Source organism: Ovis aries, chromosome 1, assembly GCF_016772045.2.
Source record: "Ovis aries strain OAR_USU_Benz2616 breed Rambouillet chromosome 1, ARS-UI_Ramb_v3.0, whole genome shotgun sequence".
NCBI lineage: Eukaryota > Metazoa > Chordata > Mammalia > Artiodactyla > Bovidae > Ovis > Ovis aries.
In genome coordinates this window covers 165,549,724-165,577,438 of record NC_056054.1, presented here as the reverse complement: position 1 = coordinate 165,577,438, position 27,715 = coordinate 165,549,724, and the positions used below count along the sequence as shown (strand labels likewise).

At 44.8% G+C, this 27,715-nt stretch overlaps 1 protein-coding gene across 2 annotated transcripts; it reads right to left on the bottom strand.

Moving 5' to 3' along the window:
• Window positions 1-417: 417 nt before the first annotated feature.
• Window positions 418-24,205, bottom strand: NIT2 (nitrilase family member 2). 2 transcript variants are annotated; one of them, XM_042257398.2, is made up of 11 exons: window positions 24,133-24,205; window positions 23,326-23,426; window positions 18,795-18,913; window positions 17,155-17,275; window positions 15,681-15,769; window positions 11,410-11,503; window positions 10,825-10,899; window positions 9,669-9,747; window positions 7,885-7,983; window positions 4,990-5,045; window positions 418-4,654 (listed from the first exon to the last, which is right to left on the bottom strand). In XM_042257398.2, exons 2-11 carry the CDS (start codon window positions 23,363-23,365, stop codon window positions 4,563-4,565), a joined length of 864 nt encoding a protein of 287 aa, XP_042113332.1. In that variant the 5' UTR covers window positions 23,366-23,426; window positions 24,133-24,205; the 3' UTR covers window positions 418-4,562. The 2 variants fall into 2 exon arrangements, with proteins under 2 accessions (XP_042113332.1, XP_004002927.3); XM_004002878.5 differs by lacking the exon at window positions 23,326-23,426.
• Window positions 24,206-27,715: the final 3,510 nt, after the last annotated feature.

The window sequence follows — 27,715 nt, the reverse complement described above, 5'->3', positions numbered from 1 at the left end:
AAAACTAGAAAAGTAAAAGCAAATGAAACTCAAAGTAAACAGAAGAAAAAAATTAAGAGCAAACCTCAATATACTATGGTCAAGTGAAGTTTATCCCAGAAATGCAAGATTGGTTCACCATTCCAAAATGAATATAATTCACAAAGCATAAACATAGACTAAAGAAGGAAAAAGAGGTTTGTCTCAATAAAGGCAGGAAAAGCATCTGAAAAAATCCAACATCCTTTCCAGAGAAAAACTCTCAGCACACTAGAACAGAAAGGAATTTCCCCAATCATAGAGGGCATCTTTAAAAGACTAAATGCTTTCTCTAAATCAGGACCAACACAAATATGTCCATTCATGAGTCTATTCAGAACTGTACTGGAGGTTCTAGACAATGTTACAGGCCAGAAAAAAAAAAAAAAAAAAAACAGATTGGAAGGGAAGGAGCTTATTTATTTTGTACACTGTATTTGCAAACATGATCATCTATGTGAAAAATCATAAAGAATACAAACATAAAATGCTGCTAGAATGAGTTTAGCAAGGTTTCAGAATAAAAGAACACATATAAAAATAAATTCTATTTTATATACTAGCAATGAAAAAATAAGAAATAAGTTTACAAAACAATAGTGCAGCATTATAAAACTTGTAGGCTTTAGGGATAAAATGGACAAAAGATTTGCATTACCTTTACTCTGGAATTAACAAACAACTGTTGAGAGAAAATAAGGAAGGCCTAAATAATTGAGGAGATATCTCATATTTCTGAGTCAGTGATTCAATATTGGTAAGATGTTAACTTTCCATAGATTCAATACAATTCCAATGAAAACCTGGACAGCCTTATGTTCTATAGAAATTTACAATCTAATTCTGAAGTTTGTTTGGGGATACAAAGGACTTAGTCTAAACCATTTTGAAAAATAAGCTGAAGGACCAATACTGACTTCAAGACTTAGATTACTAAGTTACAGTAACCAACACAGTAAGTTAGTTCATGTATATATAAGAATATATATGGCCAATTCATTTTAATAAAGATGCCAAGGCGATTCAATGGAACAACCGGATAGCTAGAGGCAAAAAAAAAAAAAAAAAACCTGGACTCTTACACCATTACAAAAAATTACCAATTCAAAATGGGTCATACCTCAAATAGCCAAAGCAATCTTGAGAAAGAAAACAGAGCTGGAGGAATTCGGCTCTCTGACTTCAGGCTATACTACAGAGCTACATTAAGCAAAAGAGCATATTACTGACAAAACCCAGAAATACAGATGAACGGAGCAGGACAGAAAGCTCAGAAATGAACCCATGCACTTAGTCAACAACCTATGACAAAGGAGGCAGTGGAGAAAAGGTAAGTCTCTTCAGAAAGTGGTGCTGGGAAAACTGGACAGCCACATATAAAAGAGTGAAATTAGGACACGCTCTTAACATCATAAACAAAAATAAAACGGATTAAAGACCTAAATGTAAGACCAGATACTATAAAACTCTTAAAACAGGCACAACACTCTGGCATAAATCACCGCAATATTTTCACCTCCTGCTGCTGCTAAGTCACTTCAGTCGTGTTCGACTCTGTGCGACCTCATAGACGGCAGCCCACCAGGCTCCCCCGTCCCTGGGATTCTCCAGGCAAGAACACTGGAGTGGGTTGCCACTTCCTTCTCCAATGTGTGAAAGTGAAAAGGGAAAGTGAAGTCGCTCAGTCGTGTCCGACTCTTAGCGACCCCATGGACTATAGCCCACCAGGCTTCTCCTTCCATGGGATTTTCCAGGCAAGAGTACTGGAGTGGGTGCCATTGCCTTCACTTCCTAGAGTAATGAAAATAAAAACAAAAATAAACAAATCGGACCTCATTAAACTTAAAAGCTTTTGTACAGCAAAGGAAACCATGAACAAAGCAGACAACTCACAAAATGGGAGAAAATACTTGCAAACAATGTGACCAAGAGACTAACCTCCAAAATAAGGACCTAATACAACTCAGTATCAAAAAACAAACAACTCAAACAACCCAATTTTTAAAAATGAGAAGACCTGAATAGACATTTTCCCAAAGATATACAGATAGCCAATATGCACATGAAAAGATCTTCAACATTGCTAACAGAGAAATGCAAATCAGAACTATAATGAGGTATTCCCTCACACCAGTCAGAATGGCCATCATAAAGGCTACAAATAATAAAAGCTGGAGAGAGTGCAGAGAAAGGGGAACCTCCTACACTGTTAGTGGAAATGTAAATTGGTGGAGCCACTAGGGAGAACTGTATGGATAGTTCTTTAAAAAACTACATTTGTAATTTACCATACTATACAAGAGTCCCTTGGACTGCAAGATCAAACCAGTCAATTCTAAAGGAAATCAATCCTGAATATTCATTGGAGGGACTGATGCTGAGGCTGAAACTCCAGTACTTTGGCCACCTGATGCGAAGAACCAACTCACTGGAAAAGACCCTGATGCTGGGAAACGCTGAAGGCAGGAGAAGGGGACGACAGAGGATGAGATGGTCAGATGGCATCACCAGCTCAACAGACATGAGTTTGGGCAAGCTCCAGATGGTGAAGCACAGGGAAGCCTGGAGTGCTGCAGTCCATGGGGTCCCAAAGAGTCGGACACAACTGAACAATGTGATCCTACAATTCCACTCTTGGGCATATACCCAGACAAAACTAGAATTCGAAAAAAGACATGCACCCTAATCATAACACTCTTACAACAGCCAAGACATGGCAGCAACCTAAACGTCCATGAACAGAAAAATGGATAAAGATGTGGTACCTATATACAATGGAATAGTACTCAGCCATAGAGAAGGACGAAATAAAGCCATTTGCAGTAACATGGATGGACCTAGAGATTATCATATAACTGGAAGTCAAAGACAAATGTCATGATATCAGTTATATGTAGAATCTAAAAAAAAAAGATACAAATGAACTTATTTACAAAACAGACAAAAAACTACAGTATGATTCCACTTGTAGGTAATTTTTCACTAGTCTGTAGTGACAAAGCTGATCAGTGATCACCTGGGGATATGAGAAGTAGCCAGAGAGATTATAAAATAGCACAAAATAAAATAAAATAAAATGGAACTATTGGCTTAAAAAAAATTAGCACAAGGAAGCTTTTAGGGGTGGTGGGTATACTCATTATCTTGACTAATGCGGCTTCATGGACATATACATGTCAAATTTTGCCAAATTGTACACTTATTTGTAAAAAGTCATTTAACTTTTTCACTGTTGAACCCTTCTCAGTATACAGTGCTGTTTTTTAAAGGTTAAATTGCACTCGATAATGTCGTTATTCATTATTCTTACAGCTAAAGGGATGTGTATTCATGTATTCTTGTTTTAAAATCTTACTTTCAAAAAAAATAAAATAAAATCTTACTTTCTAATATGGCAAATATCTCTATACAGGTAAACAGCAGTGTGCTAGAGCAGACTTACACCAGCTCACAAGAGCTAATTAGACTTCCAGCACTGTGTTTCGAAGTGTTATATTGATAGCTTGAATTTGGCAGTAAGTACACCTTAAAAATTGGGAAATGCTTCCACAAAATCAGCTTTCTCAGACTGCTGGTTGTTAAACATCTACTAACCCATCACCAGCTATAACATACATAAAGAAAAGCTCAATGGAATTCTTCAATTTTAATTGTGTAAAAGGATTCTGAAAACCACTAAGCTAAAAACTTGACTTTATCAAGCTAAAAGTGTTACTAGCTGCTAAGTCGCTTCAGTCATGTCCGACTCTCCCCCTTCCCTGGGATACTCCAGGCAAGAACACTGGAGTGGGTTGCCATTTGACTTTCAGACACTCACCCCTATTAAGAGAATCTTTTGCAGCTCACACTTCAGTTGCCTTGACCAAATTATGCCACTGCCAGGGGGCTCATGTTTGCAACATTTCCCTTAAAACTAGGGAGGGGTCTTAAATCCTTAGCTCCTTTCTGAATTTGAAGAGCCCTAAGGGTGAACTCCGGGAGTTGGTGATGGACAGGGAGGCCTGGTGTGCTGTGATTCATGGGGTCGGACACGATTGAGCGACTGAACTGAACTGAACTGAAGGGTGCCAGGGAGGGCGGAGCTGCCATCTTCTCTAGCAAACACCAAGGATCCATCCCACAGTTACTCACAGACCAAAATGTGACATTAAGATGCTACTCAAAGACCAAGGTTTCTGCATAATGTATTCCAATTCCAGCAATCAGAAAAGAGGTTCACCACACAAATATACTTGTACCAGGTGGATCAACCATCAAGGATACCAGGATCTGATATTTTAATGACTGCTTGAGACAACTTGAATATGGAAGATTTAGAGCCACCCCCCTCCCTTCTGTTCTTCAATGCCAGCCCTTTTTGACCATTGTATATGGTGTGGAGAATACCAGCATCAGCTCCATCATCCCAACAGAGCTTCCCTTTCCAGGAAGGGAAAAGGCTGAAATTATTTAAAAAAAAAAAAAAAAAGTCCATTAAAGAATTTATAAGATTGTTGATTATCCTGTAGAAACATATCTTCCTGTTTCATGACATGTCGGAAACATCAGGATTTTTTGGCCTCCACTGCATAGAGGTCTGAACGCTTCTGCCTAAAAATGGGGATTTGCTGGCGAATTTCAGCCAACTTCTTCAGGTCTGCAAAAACAGAAAAGTGCACTATTAGTAGATGTGATTCCTTACTTGCCAACAGGAACTTCTTCCCCAAACAGCAGAGAAACAACCAGAGCCCCAGCCAGTAATTTACTCGTGGGCCTTGTCTGGAGGCACATTCAGCCTGGCACTGCCCCTGGTGTCATTTCAAACCAAAGCAAGAAAACTCAGGCTGAGACAGAGCCCAGGGCTTAGCCAGAGAACCAAGGATAAATGAGGAGGGCAGGGTATAAAGGAGTCCTGTGTTCTACCGGTATAGAATCTGGCCTCAGGGCACTTAGGGACACCAGACAGCTAACCTGGGCCAGAGTGAATCTTACCTATATCTGCATACACGATCGTCTCTTCAGTGCCAGCTTTGGCAAGGACCTCCCCCCTGAAAAACATTCAGGGGAGAATGCGTCAATTCCCTGATGCTTGCTGTTATTTACTATCTCTGTTTTTCCTCCCTATCTCACAGGCCAAATGGGAAGGAATCTGAGATTTAAAACAAGAAAATATGGGCATAAATTACTGTGATGCTTTTGAACTGTGGTGTTGGAGAAGACTCTTGAGAGTCCCTTGGACTGCAAGGAGATCCAACCAGTCCATCCTAAAGGAGATCAGTCCTGAATATTCATTGGAAGGACTGATGCTGACGCTGAAACTCCAATACTTTGACCACCTGATGTGAAGAGCTGACTCATTTGAAAAGACCATGATGCTGAGAAAGATTGAAGGAGGGAGGAGAAGGGGACGACAGAGGATGAGATTATTGGATGGCATCACTGACTTGATGGACCTGAGTTGAGTGAACTCCGGGAGTTGGTGATGAACAGGGAGGCCTGGCGTGCTGCAGTCCATGGGGTAGCAGAGTCAGACACAACTGATCAACTGAACTGAACCACTTACGTAGCTTCTGGCAAACCATGTGGAATCTCTACTTCCTAATCTATAAAGTGGAAATATGAGCTCTGTGAGGACATAGTGAGAAAATAATCTTTTTTTTTTTTTTTAATTTGAAGGATTGGGCCTGTTGTGTTTGATGTTCCTTGCTCCGATAAGATATAAAACTGCTGCAAACAATGCTTCTTCAGAACAATTCCTCATAGCTATCTGAGAAGCTGTCTCTTAGGCTACAGTCCTCAGTTTGGCTTGAATAAAAACTTTCCTATTCCTACTATATAGATTATTACTTCCACCCTGTAGTGAGTACATTCAAGATCCCTTTCCAAGGGCAGTCTAGCTGTTTCTTCTCACCTCCCAAGGCTGCTACATAACCCTGGAGATGGAGACGGAAGGCCTGGGTGTGCCTGGATCTCTGGCCTCGTGTCTGTGATCCTTGGATCCCTATGTTAATGGCTTTTGGGTTTGGAGGGAGAGATTTCAACCTATGAGGCCTGAGTAGGAGTGGTAGAACCATGCCCCGGAGGAATCCCATACTGGAAACAACAACACTCCACAAAATCTGAGGAAAAGCTGATTTGGAAAACTATTTCCAGTGCTGAGTCTCTTGGCCCAAAACAGGCCTTCCAAAACATAGCTGTGGGACTTCCCTGATGGTCCACTGGTTAAGAAACTGCCTGCCAATACAGGGAACACAGGTTCAATCCCTGGTCCAGGAAGATCCCCCCTGCTGCAGTGCAACTAAGCCTACATGCCACAATTACTAAGCCTGTGCTCCACAACATGAGAGCGGCCCCCTCTTGCCACAACTAGAGAAAGCCTGCGTGCAGCAACGAACACCCAGCACAGCCGAAAATTAATCATTAATATAAAAAAACTGTACCTGTGAAATCTTTCCAAAGCACAAAACAAAATGATCCGATACAACAAACAATCTGATATAATCATTGGTTCCATCTAGGGCCACAGATTTTTGGCACAATAAGCTACAGACATCATCATTAATGCCATTTAACTGAATCCTTTTCTAGTCTCTTTCTTCTATTTTTTCCCCATTTGCCCCAGCAAGCAAACATCTCTATGTTAACCCTAGGCACCTATATCACAATGACAAATAAGCCATACAGCTCCCAACCAAATGGGGGAAATTCCACAAAGGAAGAAATACAGGCAAATCTTAAGTAACCAACTGTGTCAAAAGCAGCCAGCCTGATGAGTAAGAGTTCACCATGAGAACCAGCTGGGTGAGCAGAGCTGCCCACCAGGTCAGTAAGCCAATCACTAACGTCTGCAGAGGAACCCAAGTCAAGTTTAAGAAAATTTTGAAGCCAACTCGATCCTTCCAGCCTTCCAGTGCACCCCAGATCCAAATGTGTAGGAGGCTCACAGAATCTCCCACTGGCCATATCTCCCAAGGCCTTCCCCACCACACACGTTCATCTGTGAGTCCTACAAAGTCAGAAGAGAGAACTCTGGGAATCCCACAGTGACATGTAAGCCCCTGCAGCCTTGTTATTGATATGTTTATCCTGAAATTTTAGAAATACCTATCTGTGTGTGTGTGTGTGTGTTGTAATCATACAGAAGAAGCACTGAGAAGCAGTATGGAATAAATCTAAGTTCTGAATTGAAAAGTCCTGACTCCAAACACCAATTCTGGCCACTTCATCCTGTGAACTTCAAGTCTACCATCTATTAACTGGGCTAAATAAACATAAGTCCTTGAGAGCTCAAATTGAGATAATGTGTGTGAAAGTACCATGAAAATTGTACAAATGCCGGTAAGACATGTCTATTACCATACAGCTGTGTATGTATCTGGGCAGACTTTCGTGCTGGTTTCCCTAAGTAACAGAATGCTTTACCCTCTCACAGAGGACAAGTTCACAGTTCCTCTTAATTCAACCCATCCTCCACTCTCCTCTAAGCATTATGCAGTGAGCAAAATCCTTACCCTCAACTCATCCCAGCCCTAGGTCCAGTGACCTGGTCTAAATTTTAACCCAAAGCCAAGAGTCTGGGAGCTTCTTTTACTAAAAAACCACCCACCCGTGACTTCTGCCTCGTTTCCAAGTTTGGTTGACGATGAACGTCACTCAGAAACTCAGAACAGGGCTGCGGCCAAGCACTCAGTCAGGAGAGCTGGGCCACTTCTCTCTCGCAAGATTTTCAAGTGGAAGCTCCTCCCACAGAGAGAGCTAGTGAGCTGGCAGGCCTACGGGCAGACGGCAGTGGAGGGAGGCGCAGGGCCACTCGGGAATCAGACAACCCACTGCCCAGGCAGCCCCTCCCTCGAGCTCAGTGAGCCCGTCCCTGCAGAACCGACTCACCAAGGACTCACGACGGTGCTGTGTCCCCAGGCAACATAGGAGGCTTTCTCATCCCGGGCGGGAGATGCTGTGGCCACGTACACCTGATTATCAACAGCCCTGTGGTCAACGGACAGAAAAGAGGTAAATCACACAGTACAGATCTGAGACATTTTTATCCTAAGTGTCCAGACCCTTCTTTTAAAAACTAAGACAGGACAGGCTGGCTCGGACATGGAGAACCATTCAAAGCCACAGAACTCTTTCTTCAAAAAAGACCTTGCTGCACAACTAGTTCTCAACTGGGGCAATTTTGCCCAGCAGGGGACTTCTGCCAGTGTCCAGAGACATTTCTGACCAGGGGATGGCTACTGACATTGCGGAGTAGAAGTCAGGGGTGCCGCGAACATCCTGCAACACAGAGGACGCCCCCACAACAAAGAGCCATTTCCTCCAAAGTGTCAATAGCACCACAGTAAGAAACCCTGGCCTGAGCCAACCTGTAAAAGAGGTAAAGAGCAGAGCTTCTCTGGTTCATGCAACCCAGGTGACCAGAGAGAATGGACTGGCCTCGCTGGAACAACATCCCGGGTAGAGCTGCAAGGCCCTTCCATGCCAATGGGGCAGTCCCATCACCTCAAATTAGGCAAGAATTCCAGACGGTAGCATGGCTACACCAAGCCACCTGACCCACAGCCCTCCAAGCTCAAACAACAGATTCATACCAGGTCATCCCAGGCTCTCTCCAGCTTTTCCTGCTTTCAACAAAGCAGCATTTATTAATAATACTCATGGGATCACATACCCCTACCACCTTCCATCATGCAACCAGCCAAACACTTCTACATCCCCTTCCAATAAAAATCACTGTTATCTCCAGATGTGAGCATAGTGGCCACCTCTGGGCAGAGAGAGGAGAGTACTGACTGAGAAGGAGAAAAAAGGAGCATTCCAAGGGGCTATAAATGTTCTAGATTTGATCCTGATTAGAGGTGAATCCATATGTAAAAATTCACTGATCTGTAAACTTAAAACTAGTACACTTTTCTGTAAGTATCAGTATATAATACCTCAATTTAAAAAAATGTTTTCATGAACAACCCATCATCTCTGAGCAGCATTTCATGGTTTGCAGAGCACTTCACAGTCACACTCCTGTTCCCTTCTGTGTTGCACCCACCTCTGCTATTTGCCCTTCACCACTCCTCGGGCAACTAAGGAGACAGTAACTGTCCCGTGCACAGCACAGCCACGCAGCGCTCAGAACTTAGAGGTTAGAAGAGCAAGAACTTATCACAAGTGTCTTGGCAGAGTACCGAGACTAGCAGGAAACGCTGGAGGATGGAATAGGATAAGCGCCCATCTACACGGCACAGGGACTGCTGAGTGTGACCACAAGTCTCTCCCTCGGGCTGTCAGATTAAAGAACCCTTGCCTTTGCCTTGGCTCCAGCCACGTACACTCCGTGGGTCTCCAATTCTCTGTAAAACCTGCTGGCAACTCTATCAGAGACAGAAATTCTTATCTGAACACAGGAAAATCAAATCACTGCCCACTTGATGGGTGAATGCTCCTGGAAATGCAGACATCAGTCCTCAAAATCCACAAGGCTGGTGCTGTGGCTTCTGAGAAGGAGCCCACAGCAGACACCCTCCTTTTGGACTGGAAGACAAAGAGTCACCTTTGGGAACTGCCTCTGGGTGCCAGGGCAGCCTGAGTCAGAGGCAGCATTCCATATGGGGAAGGCTGATGCTTCCACCAAACCACAAACATTTTCGCAGAGAAACACTGAGATGTTTTCTTACCGGCCTCGCTGAAGCAACTCCCAGTGGGCTGGCCCGGTGGTTAGATTAAAAGCTCCAGGATATACCAACAGCTGGCAGCCTTGGGGCGAGAAAGGCCAAAGAAGAGGGATACAGGTGGACACCCAACCGTTACATCAGCCCTCCCTCTGCTCCTTACCTAGTGGGGACCAAACTCAAACTTCCCCAATGTGAACAGATTCAGCAGTGTTATAGATGGCTGTGAATTCCTCTAGAGACACACACACAACACATACACACAAGTGCAGTGATCCTGACAACCACTTTTCAAGCAAAGGTGACTTTGCTTGAAAAACGTGGAGAATCTGTCATTCAGACTTCTCTCAGCACCATGTGGACAGCTCCCAGGGTCAAGGACCACCTGTTGTGATGTTCATCAACTGAAATGAGGAGACGACTAATTGCTCTACTTCTTACAGCTAAGACTCAACTGAGACAGCCAGCCTGGAGCCCTTGCACCTCCACCTTTTGCTGAGCAGGGTGTCAAACCGTCTGCACCCACATCACTTTATAGTGACAGACAAACTCGCGTCAGAGTACCTCTGGCAGTCTAGTAAGGATGCTAGCATTGTTGAGCATCATATGAGGAGCTTCGTAAGTTCTCTGTCTGTAATCCTCACATCTTTCCTATGAGAAAACTGAGACCCACAGTTCTCCAGAGACTAATTTACCCAAAGCACTGTGCCAATTATGGGGCAGAGCTGGAACCAAAGCCCAGGGCTTCTCCTCTGACTTGTGCTTCTCAAGGTTGGCAGGATGGTCCTCTGGACCACAGTGGCACTGACTACCTTTTTGCTGTTCCCAACATCTAGGGCTAGTGAGTGGTGAAAAGCATGTGCAGGAAGACCTACTACTGGGGCCCAGGTGCCTCTCCAAACCCAGCAGCCGGAAGGGCTCTAACGGCAGAGCAGACATTTAGCTTAGGAACATGGCTCCTGCCTCAGCTGTGTGGTGTGTTAAACTACAACCTCCGGAAAACCACACTGCCCATTTGCAGAAGCAGTCTGAGAACTCACACAGACGTGGAGCTCAAGACCTCCTCCAGGTTTTCTGACCAAGGATTCCCTCCACCCGCAAAGCCCAGAGCCAATCAATCTCCGAGCCAATCAATCAATGCCCTAACCCAAGGCAGCCTCACCTCTCTGTGCATAGATCTGCGCCAGCTCTGAGAAGCGGATGTCATAGCAGATACCCAGGCCCACACTGCAGTAAGCTGTTCTCCAAACAGAAAATGTACAAAGTTAATCTCCTGAAGCAGGTGCGGCCAGGGGAAGTCTCCGAGATCCAATGGTCACAGAACCTTGACGGGGGTACATTCATGCAGGGCCCGTGCACGGAGAGAACATGCAGGCTTGCTCCTGCGTGGACTCTGCCTCGTGAGAATATCATGTGCAGTAGAGCAGAAATGAGAAACTCACTCTAATTATTAACAAATGTTTCTTATCTAAGCGGGAGGTGTTCAGTCATGGCCTAATAGGTACAGGCTGGAAGCTATCACACTCATAAAGGCTGTGACCAGTGGAAAAGCACAGTCATGTCAAGCCCTTAGTTCTCCATTAAATCCCCCACTTTCTAGACCTCTGACCATTCTCTGCCCTTCTCCCTTCTGGCCTTCCAGTCAGGTTTTGTAAAGAAGTTGGGAAGCAACATAATGAAACACAAAGGACTACTTGATCCTTGTCTACTGGTACTGCTGAAAGAGGTGAATTTATCTGGTACGTACGAGTATCAAATGTGGAGAAACTATCACCAGGACTCAATGTCTCAGATTCTTGAAATGTGATTTTCCCAGGAACATCAATGTCAAACAGATGGAGCTGCATCACAAATAAAGATTTGGTCACCTCCTTTCCAGCAGGGTTCATGGCAATAATCACATACACCTTTCCATGGTCAGCCAAGGGGGTGTTCTACGATCACTTGTACAAAGGGCAGCGCCAACCTGCCCACAACCCACCCCACAAGCTGATGACATCCTATGAAAACGACTTCTAACGCAGGGAACTGGAAAAATGATGCTGTAGGTTGTATGATCCTTCTTCCCTTGGTGGTGTGCAAATCAGCATCTAGATTTCTTATGGAAAGCAATTAATGCGCTGCTTTTTTTACTCAATATAAATGCTAAATGAAGACTTCTCAGAATCAGAATCAAACTGACACATTGGCAAGGAGAGGTAGAAAGTGTGCGAGTGATCAAAAATAGGTAGTTTTCCAAACCCAATGCAGTAACATATTAAAAAGTAACTTCCAAATTGGATTTATTCAAAGACAGCAAATGTGATTTAACATTTGAAAAATCAAAGTGATTTACCACATGAACATAATAAAGGAGAAGAATCACATGATCATCCTAAGAGGTGTATAATGAGCATTTGGTAAATTTCTACATCCATTCTTATTTAAGCCTGGCATGCTGCAGTCTACAGGGTCGCAGAGTTGGACACAACTGAGTCACTGAACAACATTCTTATTTAATAAATAAAAGAGAAAAACTCTTCTAGGATGGGAATTCCTTTAATAAGAGAATCTGCAAAAAAAAAAAAAAAATCTAAAGAAACCTATTTAAAGGTGAAACATTAAAACTCTTCTCCTGTTGAGATTAGGAACAAGGTAAGTACACCTGCTATTCAACACTGTACCAGAGGTCCTAACCAAAGCAATAAGGTGAAGGAAAACAATAAAAAAGGTAAAGACTAGAAAGAAAAAATTAAAAGCCATTATTCTCAGATAATAATTGTGTACCTAAGGAATGTCAAAGGTCATACACAGGTGAATTATTAGAATGACTGAGTTTAAGCAAGAGTATTATATACAAGGTCAATATTTTTAAAATTTGCTGTACGTCTATATACTAGCAAGAATCAGAAAATGAAAGGATATCAGAAATACCATTTAGGAATAAATCTAGTAAATGATATAAGACTATATCCAAAAAACTATTTTAAAAACTTTGAGAGAAATTAAAGAAAGCCTAAGAAAATGGAAAGAGAAATATATTCATGAACTGGAAAACTTCATTCTCACAGCCCAATGCTGGGTCTGTTTCCAGTCATGGCAGAGTGGCTTCTATAAGACCAGCTTTCTCACAGGTAACCCTGAACTCTGGACAAAACAAAACAAAAAATACAACTACTTAAAAGCACTTGACAATCATCAAAATCAGGCAAAAATTAGAGAGAAGTCAACTTCTGGAAGACAGGACCTAGTGGTGGGTGAGTTTCCCACCTGTTTACAACCTTTATTTGGAAGCAAGGCCCCAGCTGTTGCTGGGAGTGGTGCTCACAACTACCCACCAACACAACAGCCAAGGAATCAAAGGACAGAGCTTCGCAGCAGCTGGAAAGTGAGGGGAAGATACTTAAAAGGAGAGAGCAAAAGAAGAGCCCTAAATTTTACATATAAAAGCTGTCCAAATCTCTGACTAACCAATGCACTAAAGATGTGTGGGGCAGACTCTGGGCAGCCCAGCTGAAGCTAAACTTTACAACAGGCAGAGCAGCTGTGGTTGCCACCCACCTCACCGAGGAAGACTTTGGCCTGTGAGTGTGCCCCAACTACCTACCTGGTCATATAAAACACTCAACACTTTTCGGGCGAACACAATAGAAGTTAGAGTCTCAACAACATATAATCCAATAAACAATCCAAAAAACTGGACACACAAAGCTATGACCCAAACTCTTAGAGAACAGCAGCAATGGAGCAGACCCCGGAAGACCCAGATGTGATCACTACCGAAGACACTAGAGCAGCCACTGAAACTAACCTCAGGCAAGTAAAGAAACAGATGCTCCTAACAAATAAACAAAGAGGGAACACAGTAGAGAATAAAAGCTGTAAAAAGAGAATGAAATAAATATTCGAGAAATGAAAAATTCAACATCTGAAATTTTTAAAAATTTCACTGGATTTCAGGAGAGGGGAGATCACTGAGAAGCCTCAGTTAACATGAAAGATCAATGGAAAACATGCAATCTGAAGAAGACAAAGTGTTGGAAAACAAAAATCCACAGCCTTGGTGACCGGGTTTGGTGAACAGTATCCAAATTGGAGTCCCATAAGAAGAGAATGGGACAGAAAAATATTTAATATTTCTTGAATATTTCATTCTAACAATCTCTGCCTTTTAACTGGAGTGGTCACTCTAATGCTCCCAAGTTTCCCAAATATAGTGAGAAACTAAATTTACAGATTAAAGAAACACAAAGCAGGACGAATACCGATTAAAAAAAAAAAAAAAAAAAACCTTGAATCAGGAATGTAAGAGTCAAAATACTGAGAACTAAAGATTATGAAAAGATCTGAAGGCAGGTAGAGAAACCATGGATTACATGCAGGAGAACAGTACAGATTACCATTGACTTCATGCGTGTGTGCATGCTCAGCTGCTTCAGTCGTATCTGACTCTGCGACCCTGTGGACTGTACCCCACCAGGCTCCTCTGTCCATGGGACTCTCCAGGCAAGGATACTTGAGTGGGTCACCATGCCCTCCTCCCGGGGGATCTTCCCAACCCAAGGATCGAACCAACATCTCCTGCACTGGCAAGCGGATTCTTTTACCCACTGAGCCACCTGGGAACCCTACTAACTTCGTATCAGAGGGGAAAAGAGAGGCTAGAAGATAACTGAATAATGAATAATGGTCTCTCAAACATCTGAGGAAAAAAAGAAAAGTGTCAACCCAGAATTCTATTCCACCAAACACATCTTTTAAGAATGAAGGCAGAGACTCCCTGGCGGTCCAGTGGCTAAGACTTCACCTTCCACTGCAGGGGGCAGGTGTTAGACCCCTGGTCAGGGAGCTAAAAACCCACATGCCTTTTGGCCAAAAGACCAAAACATAAGCAACAGAAACTATACTGCAACAAATTCAAAAAGATTTTAAAAAACAGTCCACGTCAAAAATATCTTTTAAAAAATGGCAAAGTAAAGGTATATTCATTAATAAAACTAAGAGAATTCATATCTAGCAGATGCTCACTTCAAAATGCTAAAGGAGGTCTTTTTGTTTGATGGTAAACATACCAGACAGAACTAAGATCTTCAGGAAGAAAAGAAAAATACCAGAAATGGTAAACAGCGGGGTAAACATGAAATATTTCTCTTAATTTCTTTAAAATACAAGTGACTACTGAAATTAAAAATTAGTATTTTGTGGGATTTCTAATGTATATAGATGCAATATGTATGAGAACCACAGCATAAAGAATGGACCGATACAACTGCCAGGTTCTTAAATTTCACATGAAGAAACAGATTATTAACTAAGAAGACTATGACAAGATAAAGTGTGCATATTGTAATCCCTAGGGCAACAACTTAGGGGGGAAAAAAGCAAACTACTACTCAACTCAAAACAATGTAGGAAAGAGGAACAAAGGCAAACAGTAATTTAATGTCTACGTGCTTAAAATCTAATCATGTCAATAATTACTTTAAATATAGAGTGACCACTCCAGTGAAAAGGCAAAGATTGTCAGAATGTAAAAAAGCAAGACCCAACTACATGCTGTCTGCAAGAGAAGCATTTATATATAAAGAGACATACAGACTGAAAATAAAAGATTAGAAAAACATGTACCATACAAACAGTAATTAGAAGAAGGCTACAGTGGCTTTACTAATATCAGAGATAAACATCAAGACTATCAGTATACCAGAAAAAGGGACATATCATAATGAGAAAAGGATCAATTTACCAAGAAGACTTAACAATCCTAAGTGCATATGCATGCATTACCACGGCAAAGATGTCAACTCTCCCCAAAGTGATCACTATATGTTTAATACCATCCTAATCCAAATTCTTGTAGGTTTTCCCTTGGCCAAAATTGACAGGCTGAGTCTACAATTTATATCAGCAGGCCAATAGCCAGGTATAACCACCTGTGCCAACTAATCCAATGCCTGATGTGTGTACCACAGGATGGGTACTGGGAACTTCAGAGTGAATTCTCAAGAGGCAGTGAGACTTGCCACATTCTCTACTGACCTTTCTGTGCTTTACCAGTAAAGTTCCATCAGGTCCAAACACAGCGCAGGTGTTATATAATTTCCCAGCATCCTTTTCAGGAATGGACCCTTTTGTTAAGAAACACAGAAAGAGACAGAGAGAGACACAGAAAACATTCTGAATGAAGCATTCTTTTATAACAGGACAAAGGCTTGTTAAAGTTTACTATCTTCTTGGGTCCAACAATAAAGTTTACTGTCTTCTAAGGGTTATCTAATCGTGATTCTTTTCTTCTTGAATACAATTTTTCAGAGACCAACTTCAGAGTGTAGGTGAAGTGTAATTAAGTCAGAGGCCAAAAAAAGGTTTAGAAACTAATCAAACTATTTTACAATTTAGCTTTGCTCTTGAGCAACACTTAACCTGAAGCATTAGTGCAACACAGGGAATTCACAGTTGCTCAACTTAAATCCACAAGGTCCTGCAACATAACTGTATCCAAAAAGGCCTTGAGGTGGGAAGGTATGCCAGTCTTTCCATCACTAAATATGATGCCTGTAGTTCTATCTCTGCTTGCTCTGTCCTCTTTCCTCCACCCCTTATTTATTTCTAATTCTCACTGTATCAGAATACAGAAATAATTTTGTTTACTGTATTAAAGAGTTTTACTGTATTTTTATGTAAACAAATAGAACACTTTTATTTAACAAGCCACATAAAGCTGCTTTTTAAAAATTATAGTTGATTTATAATATTACATTAGTTTCAGGCACACAACATAATGATTCAATCTTTTTTTTAGATTGCACTCCATTTAAAATTGTTACAGAACAATGGTTTTATTTCTCTGTGCTGCACAATATATCCTTGTTACTTATTTATTTTATACATAGTTGTTTCAATCTCGTCCCATCCCTAATGCCCCCTCCCCTCTTCCCTCTCCCCACAGGTAGCCACTAGTTTGTTCTGTGAGTCTGTTTCTGTTTTATTACGTACATTCATTTGTTTTGTTTTAGATCCCACATATAAATGATAGCATAAAGAGTTTGTCTTTCTCTGACTTACTTCACTAAGCCTAAAACTCTAACCTACCTTTGATGTCAGTGGTCTCTTTATGGGGGAAATAAAAAGAAAGTCTTAACACTGTATTAAAGACTTTCAGATACAGTTTTTCTTTCCACATTTCCACCTGCCCTTGTACCCCCAGAGACAATTTTCAGCAGTTTGGTGTGTGTCCTTGTACAATATTCGCTATGCCTTAATACATAAATACATATGAAAATACACAGTCTTTTATGTGGATCATTAATCTATAGGGAAGGACCTGTTCATTTCATACCAAACTTGTTCTTTTTCCACCCAAGTGTGTCTTGCAGATCCTTCCACAATCCTACATAGACAGATCTACCTCACTGTTTTCTATGGCTAATTTGTATTCCATGGTTCAAATGTAACAATAGTTTCTCAGATGTTTTTAATGTTTGGCCATTATACCTTGAGGGTAGGAAGTTACCTCCAATGACATATATGCTGCACTCCTTTGCCACTTCAGAAAGCTTCTGTGTGGAGTCACCAGGAATTTTCTCTGCATATTCAGGAAAATATTTTGTGCCATATGGAGAATTAAAGCATTCCTAGAATAATGTTGGAAGAGAAAAAAGCGGGGTTGGCGGGGGGGACCCGACTGAAAGTTCTGCTGTAAAAAAAGACATAGTTCTCAAAGAGGTAAAAAAATACAACTGCTAAGAAAAACACAGACACCTTAGGCTAAAAAGCCTGTGGCCACAGACAGGACTCGGCCACAGGCTCAGATGGGGCTGGAGTCAGTGTGCTCAACCGGATGCTGGTCACCTTGGCAAAAAGCTGCACTTGTCTCTCCCTGAGTCCACAGAACCACGCCTCCCCAGCGCTGGGCACCCAGGACCCACTACCACTGGGCTTGCTCAGTGGATTAGGGGTGTTAAGATTAATCCAGACTCTCAAAACTGTATTATTAACTACATAAAGCAATGAAGCCTGTGTTTTTCAAAAATACAGAAGCTGTGAAACCCACCAAGGTTAAGGCGTTTCCTCATGTATATGGGATACACGACGGGATGTTTCTAAGCTCCCTTCCAGTGCCATCATTCTGATCCTGCAAACTCTCTCACTCCCCTGAATGTGTCTCAACAGCTCTGTGATAAAAGAAAACTCATGGATTTCACCTCCAGTTCATTCATTTACATTCACTGAGACTGCTTGTCTGTGCTAGGAAACTCAAGGCTGAGGATCACTAACTTGTAGAAGACACATTAGCAGGGGACACATGCAGAATTCAAGTGCTTTCACTCCTGGCCTTTAGGCTCTGACCCCCAGCAGCCTAAACCGACAAGAGGCCATGACTGGATACAAGGAGAGGGAAGTCCCACGACTGGAGCGACATTAAGATCTCAAGCGCCCCTGCTGGAGACTCCTACTCACTGGCCTCCCTGGTAAATGGCCCAGAGCCTAGAATATCAATACAAGCTAGCCCTGAAGAGTCTCCAGGGCTTGCAGAGGGCTGCCTCCTCCCCACCGCAAGGTCGGGGATTGTCAGGAACAGTTCCACCACTCACCCCTGCAGGCCTCTGCCAGCAGAAGGGGCTGATAGGTGCATCTTCTGACCAGTGTGGGACTGTCCGTGGGGCTGACCCTGTACTTGTTGACAAACAAATGTGGCCCCATCCTCGGCTGATTCTGTTTTAAACAGGTCACCTAGCAAACTGATGTAGCATCCTTTGGCTCACTGCATACTACAGGCTTCCTAAATGGTTAACAATTTTCAACAATGTTTTTAAAATGTCAGAAGCTCAGCGCTAAAATCAATGTCCTGGTCTCGTGAAGACTAGATTATGCAAGCAGAGAAGGTAAGTGCCTGAGGCACTGAATATTTTGGATTTAGGTAAGTCCCTCTGACTCCTGGGCTTCTGAACAGAGCAGGTGACCTAAAGTTAAAGACCTGTCACCAAGCTGGCATGTCCTTATCACAAAGACCCTTGCTAGGTCATCTTCCATACAGACGAGGAACCATCCTGGGGTCCAAAGGAACCGTGCTGGTCCCTAGGACCCAGAATGAGCAGACACCACACTACCGGGACGACAGTGCTCAGAAAGGGGTGGCCACCCCAGACTTACAGGCAGGGAGACTATCTGGGCTCCTTGCTTCGATGCCTCCCGGATGAGGCCACAGGCTCGAGTGAGGTTCTCTGACTTGATGGAAGAAACCTGAAGCTGGATGAGGGCCAAGCGGAAAGCTGCGGAGGAAGATAGAAGAGAAGAACGGTCAGGAGATCTGCCTGCTGATTCAGATAGAGCAACAGTTCTTAACAGAGGGTAAGTCTGACCCCCAAGACATGTGGCAGCGTCTAGAGACACTGCTGATGATCACGACTGCTGGCGTGCTACTGGCATCTAGTGGGCAGAGGTCAGGGACACTGCCAAACATGCCACAAGGCATACGACAGTCCCTGATGACAAAGAATTATCCACCCTGGGTTGGGAAGATTCCTTGGAGGAGGGCAGGGCATCTCACTCCAGTATTCTTGCCTGGAGAATCCCACGAACTGAGGAGCCTGGCAGGCTGCAGTCCACGGGGTTGCAAGGAGTCAGACACAACTTACTGACTAAAACAACAGCAGCAAATGTCAACAGTGGTGGGGTTGAACAACCTTGAGACAGAGCCACAGTGCAAGGAAAGCCTGCTCCAGGCACAAGAATCTGAAGTGAAACCAGCAGGGCCAGCCTCTCCCTTACAAGAAGAGAGAAGACTGGGCTTGAATAGGGAACTATCCCTTATCATCGGAGAAGGCGATGGCACCCCACTCCAGTACTCTTGCCTGGAAAATGCCATGGATGGAGGAGCCTGGTGGGCTGCAGTCCATGGGGTCGCGAAGTCAGACACAACTGAGCGACTTCACTTTCACTTTTCACTTTCATGCACTGGAGAAGGACACGGCAACCCACTCCAGTGCTCTTGCCTGGAGAATCCCAGGGACGGGGGAGCCTGGTAGGCTGCCATCTATGGGGTCGCACAGAGTCGGACACAACTGAAGCGACTTAGCAGTAGCAGCAGCAGCAGCCGCAGCCGCAGCCGCATCCCTTATCATGTGACCTCAGGCCCCAGTCCATTCTCAGCCCAGGTGCTGAGCACCTCCCAGCGCAGCAGGTGAAGTCTCTCTGGCAGTCCCTGCCCCACCATGAGCCCGAAGGAAGCAGACACGCCCAACTCAGCTTCCCCATCGCCAGCTGGGACACAGTGCATTGGTCCAGCCCCTGGCGGACAGGGAGCCTGGCAGCCGGTGGGCTGCACATGAGCCACAGGGAGGGACCCTGGGAGGGCCTGCACTCACCCCAGGAACCCCCCAGTGCCCAGAGGAGCACACCATTAAGCAGCAAACGAAAAACACCATGAGAGGCTGAAACACTGTGGAAGGAAAACCAAACAGCACTTCTTCCTGCTGTCTGAACAAGGGGCCCCACATTTTCATTGCAGACTGAGTCCCACAAATCACACAACCAGCCCCGCCAAGCAGACCTGCTGTCAGCCTTGGGGCAAGGTCACCGGTTCCTCCAGGCTTTCTTGAGGTTGTCACATCTGATACTTGCTTTTCCTATAGAGCTCTCTCTTAGCTCTTACCGTAATCACCTTTACTGGTTAATAGTCCTCTATATAAATTTTTTCCTGTTCAGCTGACTAGTGTGGTTTCCAAGTTCCGCCTGGACACTTACTGACACAGTTTCTGCTTGTGGTCTTGATAGAAGGCTACATTAAAGTTTCCCAACCATGTCATAACCCACAAAGCTCTGCAAAACTTCTGGAATTATCTGGAAGTTAATTGGCCTGGCCTTGCTTCCCTACCCCAACTCTGCTGTAGAGTCTAAAATTCCACCCTTAGTGACTTCTCTCTCTGGGTGTCTCTCCTGTACCTAGAAAAACGTCCCCAGAGAAGCAACACTGACAGACCCTGGCCTTTGATGAAGACCTGTTTGGCTAAGGGTTAATCCTAAAAGTAGGAAAACTCGATGTCCATTCCTTGTTGTGGTTGTTCAGTCGCTCAGTCTTGTCCGACCCTTCGTGACCCCATGCACTGCAGCATGCCAGGCTTCTCTGTTCATCACCAACTCCCAGAGCTTGCTCAAACTCATGTTCATTGAGTCAGTGATGCCATCCAACTATCTCATCCTCTGCTGTCCCCTTCTCCTCCTGCCTTCAATCTTTTCCAGCACCAGCGTCTTTTCCAGTGAGTCAGCTCTTCACATCAGGTGGTGAAAGTACTGGAGTTTCAGCCTCAGCATCAGTCCTTCCAATGAACACCCAGGACTGATCTCCTTTAGGACGGACTGGTTGGATCTCCTTGCAGTCCACAGGACTCTCAAGAGTCTTCTCCAAAACCACAGTTCAAAAGCATCAATTGTTAGGCACTCAGCCTTCTTTATGGTCCAACTATCAAATCCATACATGACTACTGGAAAAACCATAACTCTATTTGGATATTTGTTGGCAAAGTAAAGTCTCTGTTTTTTAATATGCTAAGTTTGTCATACCTTTTTTTCCAAGGAGCAAGCGTCTTTTTAATTTTATGGCTGCAGTCACCATCTGTGGGGCTTTTGCAGCCCAAGAAAATAAAGTCTGTCACTGTTTCCATTGTTTCCCCATTTATTTGCCATGAACTGATGGGGCTGGATGCCATGATCGTAGTTTTTTGAATGTTGAGTTTTAAATCAATTTTTTCACTCTCCTCTTTCACCTTCATCAACAGGCTCTTTAGTTTCTCTTCACTTTTTGCCATAAGGGTAGTATCATCTGCATATCATCATCTGATTTCTCCCAGCAATCTTGATTCCAACTTCTGCTTCATCCAGCCCGGCATTTTGCATGATGTACTCTGCACAGAAGTTAAATAAGCAGGCTGACAATATACAGCCTTGACGTCCATTCCTCAGTTTCTTCTAAATACAATGAGAAGAACTAAACTGAAGCTGGAATGCAGCTTGTCAAATAGTTTCAAAGAATGGATGAAAACAAAACAGGAAACAAAAGCTGGGATGATTACTTTGGGGCAAACAGCCCGAGCTGTCACCAGAACGTCACAGACCCAATGAAGTCTCCACTGTAACTGAGAGGTGGGGCTTTGTCTCTGCTTCTGAGGGAGGGTAAGCTGAGATCCCCCACGGCTCTCTGATGGCTTCCTCTCCCCGCTCCCACCCGGGAAAGCAGCTGTCCAGGACCAGGCTGGGGACTGGCCAACATCGTGCAAAACACCCACTCCATAGACGGGCCGAGGCAGGACAGTTCCACCGCTGGGAAGTTCCTTGAGGCGGAGGATGGGATACAAGTCACTTCATCTCAACTGCAAAATGAACACACTTTTCATTTTCAGGTCCCTAGTAGTAGTGTCAGTCACTCAGTCATGCCCATCTCTTTGCAACACCCACAGACTATAGCCCGCCAGGGTCCTCTGTCCGTGGGATTTTCCAGGCAACAATACTGGAGTGGGTTGCCATTTCCTTCTCTAGAGGATCTTCCCACCCAGGGACTGAACCCACGTCTCCTGCGTTACAAGCCGATACTTTACCATCTGAGCTACAGGGAAGTCATCAGGTCCCTGGCTATACTATACTAATCCTTGATTGTTAGATTACAATGAATAGTTCATGTCCCTGGCTATACTAATATTCATTGTAATCTAACAGTCAAGGACTCACCAAGGGGAAGGATAAAATATCTTAAGCGAAGAGACCAACAGGGAAACAGCACAGGGAACGTGCAGGTCTTTTACACATATAAGCATCTGTGGGTTATCGTTAGCGGTATTTTGTAGATGAAGTAAGAGGCTTGCAGCAGGAAAGGTGCAAGAAACCAGTCAAAAAAAGTAACTGGCACAGCCACAATCAAGGCAAAATCTGGACTGCAGACAGGAGGGGCACCTTGTTTGTTTCTGGGTGGGCGGGGGAAGTCAGGTAACTTGAAAACACTCAACGGAGTCAGATCAACGCTGCCCTCAACTCCACCAAGAACCACAGCTCTTAAGTTCACTAGTCTCTTCTGAAAGATACAGTCACCCTTAGAAGAAGGTGTGTAAAAGGACTTCTATACTCCAATCCTGGAGGTTCATTCAGGCACCAGCTTGCACTGCACTCCAGGATGTTGAAATGAAAAACAGCACTCCCACAAACACTATCACCTTGAGAGAGCCTCACAAGACCTCAGTAGGAACAGTTTATGTTCATTTTAAAGGAAGGAAACTGAGGTCCAAAGTGATCAAAGAACTTGTTGACATGGGCTGCACCAAGACTGTAATACTCCAGGTCTCCAGACTTTTTAAGCCCAGAGCACTCTACTGCCTCGTGTAAAAGAATCAGTCACAGACTTGGGAACATAGCCAGAACCTCATCCCTGGGGCTGATCCTGAGTGGGGATGTGTAAGCAACATGTCACACAGGTGTACTCAGCTGTGTCCCGCCCTATGGACCCCGTGGACTGTAGCCCACGAGGCTCCTCTGTCCCTGGGATTTCCCAGGCAAGAATACTGAAGTGAGCTGCCATTTCCTTCTCCGGGGGATCTTTTCCACCCAGGGATCAAACCTGCCTCTCCTACATAGGCAGGTGGATTCTTTTACCACTGAGCCACCTGGGAAGCCCCCAAGAAACACGTTAATACCTAACCTGAAAGTTCAAGGTCCAGGTGCAGAAACAAACTGCCCATTTTTGTTGTTGTTGTTGTTGAAGAGAAGGCAGCATTTCCCAGTGGGTGTGAGAAGGGCGCACTGTGGAGCAAATTAACGAGTTCACTTACCACACAAGCCCGAATCAAAGAAAACAGGGGCTTCATTTTCACCTGACAGGGCTCAAACCACAAATACTCGGGGTTGGCACCTTTGCAAAACCCAAGTTCAAACCAATCTAAAACTAGCAGCAACCTCCAAGAATCCCACGGGACAGACTCTCAACACTTGAGGTATCATAAGTACTGAAAGCTTTACTCAAAGTGCACAGTCTTCGGGTCGTGGAGCGGGGGTGGCGGTACGGAATAGGAAAGACCACCAGGGAGGGTGCGGAATTAGCATTTGGAATAAGCACCCTTCCCGCGCCGATGAATCTGGAGCGGAGCGGACCGGCCCGGAATGCCCGCGGAGTCTGCCTCACGTAGCACAAGAGCCCGCGGGGCGGGGAGCAAGCAGCGAGCCCTTCCGGCGCGCTGACCCGGTGCTCCCGCGACCCCGCTGGCCCCTTCGGAAGCCCAGAGTCCCCGGCGCGCGCCGCGCCGCGCTCCGCGGCCTCCGCCTCCCCGCCCCGCCCGCGCCCACCGCCCTCGCCGCTTGGGCCCACAGCCCCACGAACACCAGAGCAGAGAAGGCCAAGGGCGCGGCGGGGACAAGAGACGGAGCGAGGGGCTGAACGGGCGAGACGCTCCGCTGGCCTCGCACCCGAAGCCTCCACTCCAGCCCGAACTTGGGCCGCGGCGCTACTTACTGGCCATGGCTCTGCCGGGAAGCACCATGGGTACTGCTGAGCCCAGGTCTCTGGGCGCCGCGAGGGGCGGGGCAAAGCGGCGCGTCCGGGGGCGGGGCTTTATCGCCCGATGCTCCGCCTCTCGCCCCGCCCCGCCCCCGGGCCTTTTGTCTGGGCTCGAAGGTTGTCGTCTTTCTGCTGCTGCTAAGTCGCTTCAGTCGTGTCCGACTCTGTGCCACCCCATAGACTACCTCCTACCAGGCTCCTCTGTCCCTGGGATTCTCCAGGCAAGAACACTGGAGTGGGTTGCCATTTCCTCCTCCAATGCATGAAAGTGAAAGTGAAATCACTCAGTCGTGTCCGACTCTTAGCGACCTCATGGACTGCAGCCTACCAGGCTCCTCCGTCCATGGGATTTTCCAGGCAAGAGTACTGGAGTGGGGTGCCATTGCCTTCTCCGTGTCTTCTTTCAAGCACGCCTCAAATACCTGTTAATCTCTTGCTGTTTCAGTAACATCCTTGTAGTCAGATACCGAAAGGCAAGGGACAACCTAAATCGGGGTGGTGCGCTAGTAATTGTTTAACAGCCGATCTCTCCAAGTCTAAATGAAAGGATTGAACCTCTTGCTAGTTGAATCACCTCTGTGGTCAGGGGAGATACCTTACCTTATACTGATTGTTGTTCGGTCGCTCAGTCGTTCGTGGCCGATTCCGTGACCCCATGGACTGCAGCAGGCCAAGTTCCAATGTCCCCCTGTCTCTGCTGAAGTTTGTTCAAATTCATGTCTAATGAGTTGGTGATGCTATCTAACCAGATTGCCTTGGGGGATTTGAACAAGTCCCCAAAAGGAGTATAGAATTATCTCGGTTGATTTAGGCACTCTGGGTTTGGAGTACAAGGCTGCTATGAGATGCTGCTGCTGCTGCTGCTAAGTCACTTCAGTCATGTCCGACTCTGGGCAACCCCATAGACGGCAGCCCACCAGGCTCCCCCGTCCCTGGGATTCTCCAGGCAAGAACACTGGAGTGGGTTGCCATTTCCTTCTCCAATGCATGAAAGTGAAAAGTGAAAGTGAAGTTGCTCAGTCATGTCCGACTCTTTGCGACTCCATGGACTGCAGCCTACCAGGCTCCTCCGTCCATGGGATTTTCCAGGCAAGAGTACTGGAGTGGGTTGCCATTGGCTTGTCCGCTATGTGATGAGAAGAGGAGGAAAGAGAGAAACTAGGTTCAGACAGAATATCGTCAACAGCAGTTCAGTCCTGCAAGGAGAGCCAACCAGTCCATCCTAAAAGGAAATCAGTCCTGAGTGTTCATCGGAAGGACTGATGTCAAAGCTGAAACTCCAGTACTTTGGCCACCTGACGCAAAGAGCTGACTCATTTGAAAAGATCCTGATGCTGGGAAAGATTGAGGGCAGGAGGAGAAGGGGACGACAGAGGATGAGATGGTTGGATGGCATCACCGACTCAATGGACATGAGTTTGGGTAAACTCGGGGAGTTGGTGATGGACAGCGAGGCCTGGCATGCTACAGTCCCTGGGATCACAGTCAGACACAACGGAATGACTGAACTGAATATGCTGAAATCTGCTAATACTGTTTTAGGATATTTGCTTTTATTAGGTTTGATTTTTAATTTTTTTGTTTGTGCTTTTGTCAAATTCAGGGAATCAAAAAGTTATAAAACAAAATGTGCTACCCTTAAAATTTTTTTTTAATAATTTATTTTTGGCTGTCCTGGATCTTAGTTGCTGCACAGGCTTTTCTCTAGTTGCAGTGAGGAGGGCTACTCACTTGTTTGGGTGTGCTGGCTTCTCATTTTCGTGGCTTCTCTTGTTGTGGAGCACTGGCTCTAGGGTGCAGGGTCTTCAGTAGTTGCGGGTCCCAGGCTTTAAGGCACAGGCTCAATAATTATGGCACACAGCTCAGCTGCTCCATGGCGTGTGGGATCTTCCTGGATCAGGGATTGAACGGGTGTCCCCTGCACTGGCGGGTGGACTCCTCCCCACTGAGCCATCAGAGAAGCCCAATTTGCTACCCTTTGTGATGGTCTGGAATAGTTCAAATTATATTGAAATACATCTTAGTTTTTAAAAGAATACTATAAAAAAAACATTTTGAGTACTCTTGCCTGGAAAATCCCATGGACAGAGGAGCCTGGTAGGCTGCAGTCCATGGGGTCGCTAACAGTCGGGCACGACTGAGCGACTTTACTTTCACTTTTCACTTTAATGCATTGGAGAAGGAAATGGCAACCCACTCCAGTGTTCTTGCCTGGAGAATCCCAGGGACGGGGGAGCATGGTGGGCTGCCGTCTATGGGGTCGCACAGAGTCGCACACGACTGAAGCGACTTAGCATCAGCCGTAGCAAGGGACATTTAAATATGAACTGGATATTTGTTGCTTTAATGACTTTTGTGTGAAAACTGTGATTATGCCAGTCTTCACCTGAGAACATGCATGCTGAAGTATTTAGGGGTGAAGCGTCAGAATGTCTGACTTGAAAATGATCAGCAAAAAAGAAAATATGTTCTCAGTAACTATGGGGTTTTTGAAGCTTTAACAGACTAACTGGACTTGGCTTTGCAGCAGGAAGATCTTTAATAACCTTCTAAACTCTATGTGCTGTGTGTTTATAGTCGCTCAATCGTGTCTCTTGGTGATCCCATGAACTGTAGCCCGCCAGGCTCCTCTGACCATGGGGATTCTCCAAGTAAGAATACTGGAGTAGATTGCCATGCCCTCTTCCAGGGGATCTTTCCAACCCAGGGATAGAACCCAGGAATTCCACATTGCAGGCAGATTCTTTACCATCTGAGCCACCAGGGAAGCCCAAACATATTGCAGTGGGAAGCCTATCCCTTCTCCAGAGGAACTTCCCAACCCAGGAATCGAACCGGGGTCTCCTGATTGCAGATGGGTTCTTTACCATCTGAACTACCAGCCACCTAATTCTGCTATTCTTATGGTCTGCTGAGGCTCCATATCGATAACCTCAGATACGCAGATGACACCACCATTATGGCAGAAAGTGAAGAGGGACTGAAGAGCCTCTTGATGAAAGTGAAAGAGGAGAGTGAAAAAGTTGGCTTAAAAATCAACATTCAAAAAACTAAGATCACGGCATCCAGTCCCATCATTTCATGGCAAATAGATGGGGAAAAAATGGCAACAGTGACAGACTTTATTTTCTTGGGCTCCAAAATCACTGCAGATGGTGACTGCAGCTGTGAAATTAGAAGATGCTTGCTCCTTGGAAGAAAAGTTATGACCAACCTAGATAGCACATTAAAAAGCAGAGATATTACTTTGCTGACAAAAGTCTAATCAAAGCTATGGTTTTCCAGTAGTCATGTATGGATGTGAGAGTTGGACTATAAAGAAAGCTGAGTGCTGAAGAATTGATGCTTTTAAACTGCAGTGATGAAGAAGACTCTCAATTGAGAGTCCCTTGGACTTCAAGGAGATCCAACCATCCTAAAGGCAATCAGTCCTGAATATTCATTGGAAGGACTGATGCTGAAGCCGAAAACTCCAATACCTTGGCCACCTGATGCAAAGAGCTGACTCATTTGAAAACACTCTGATGCTGGGAAAGAT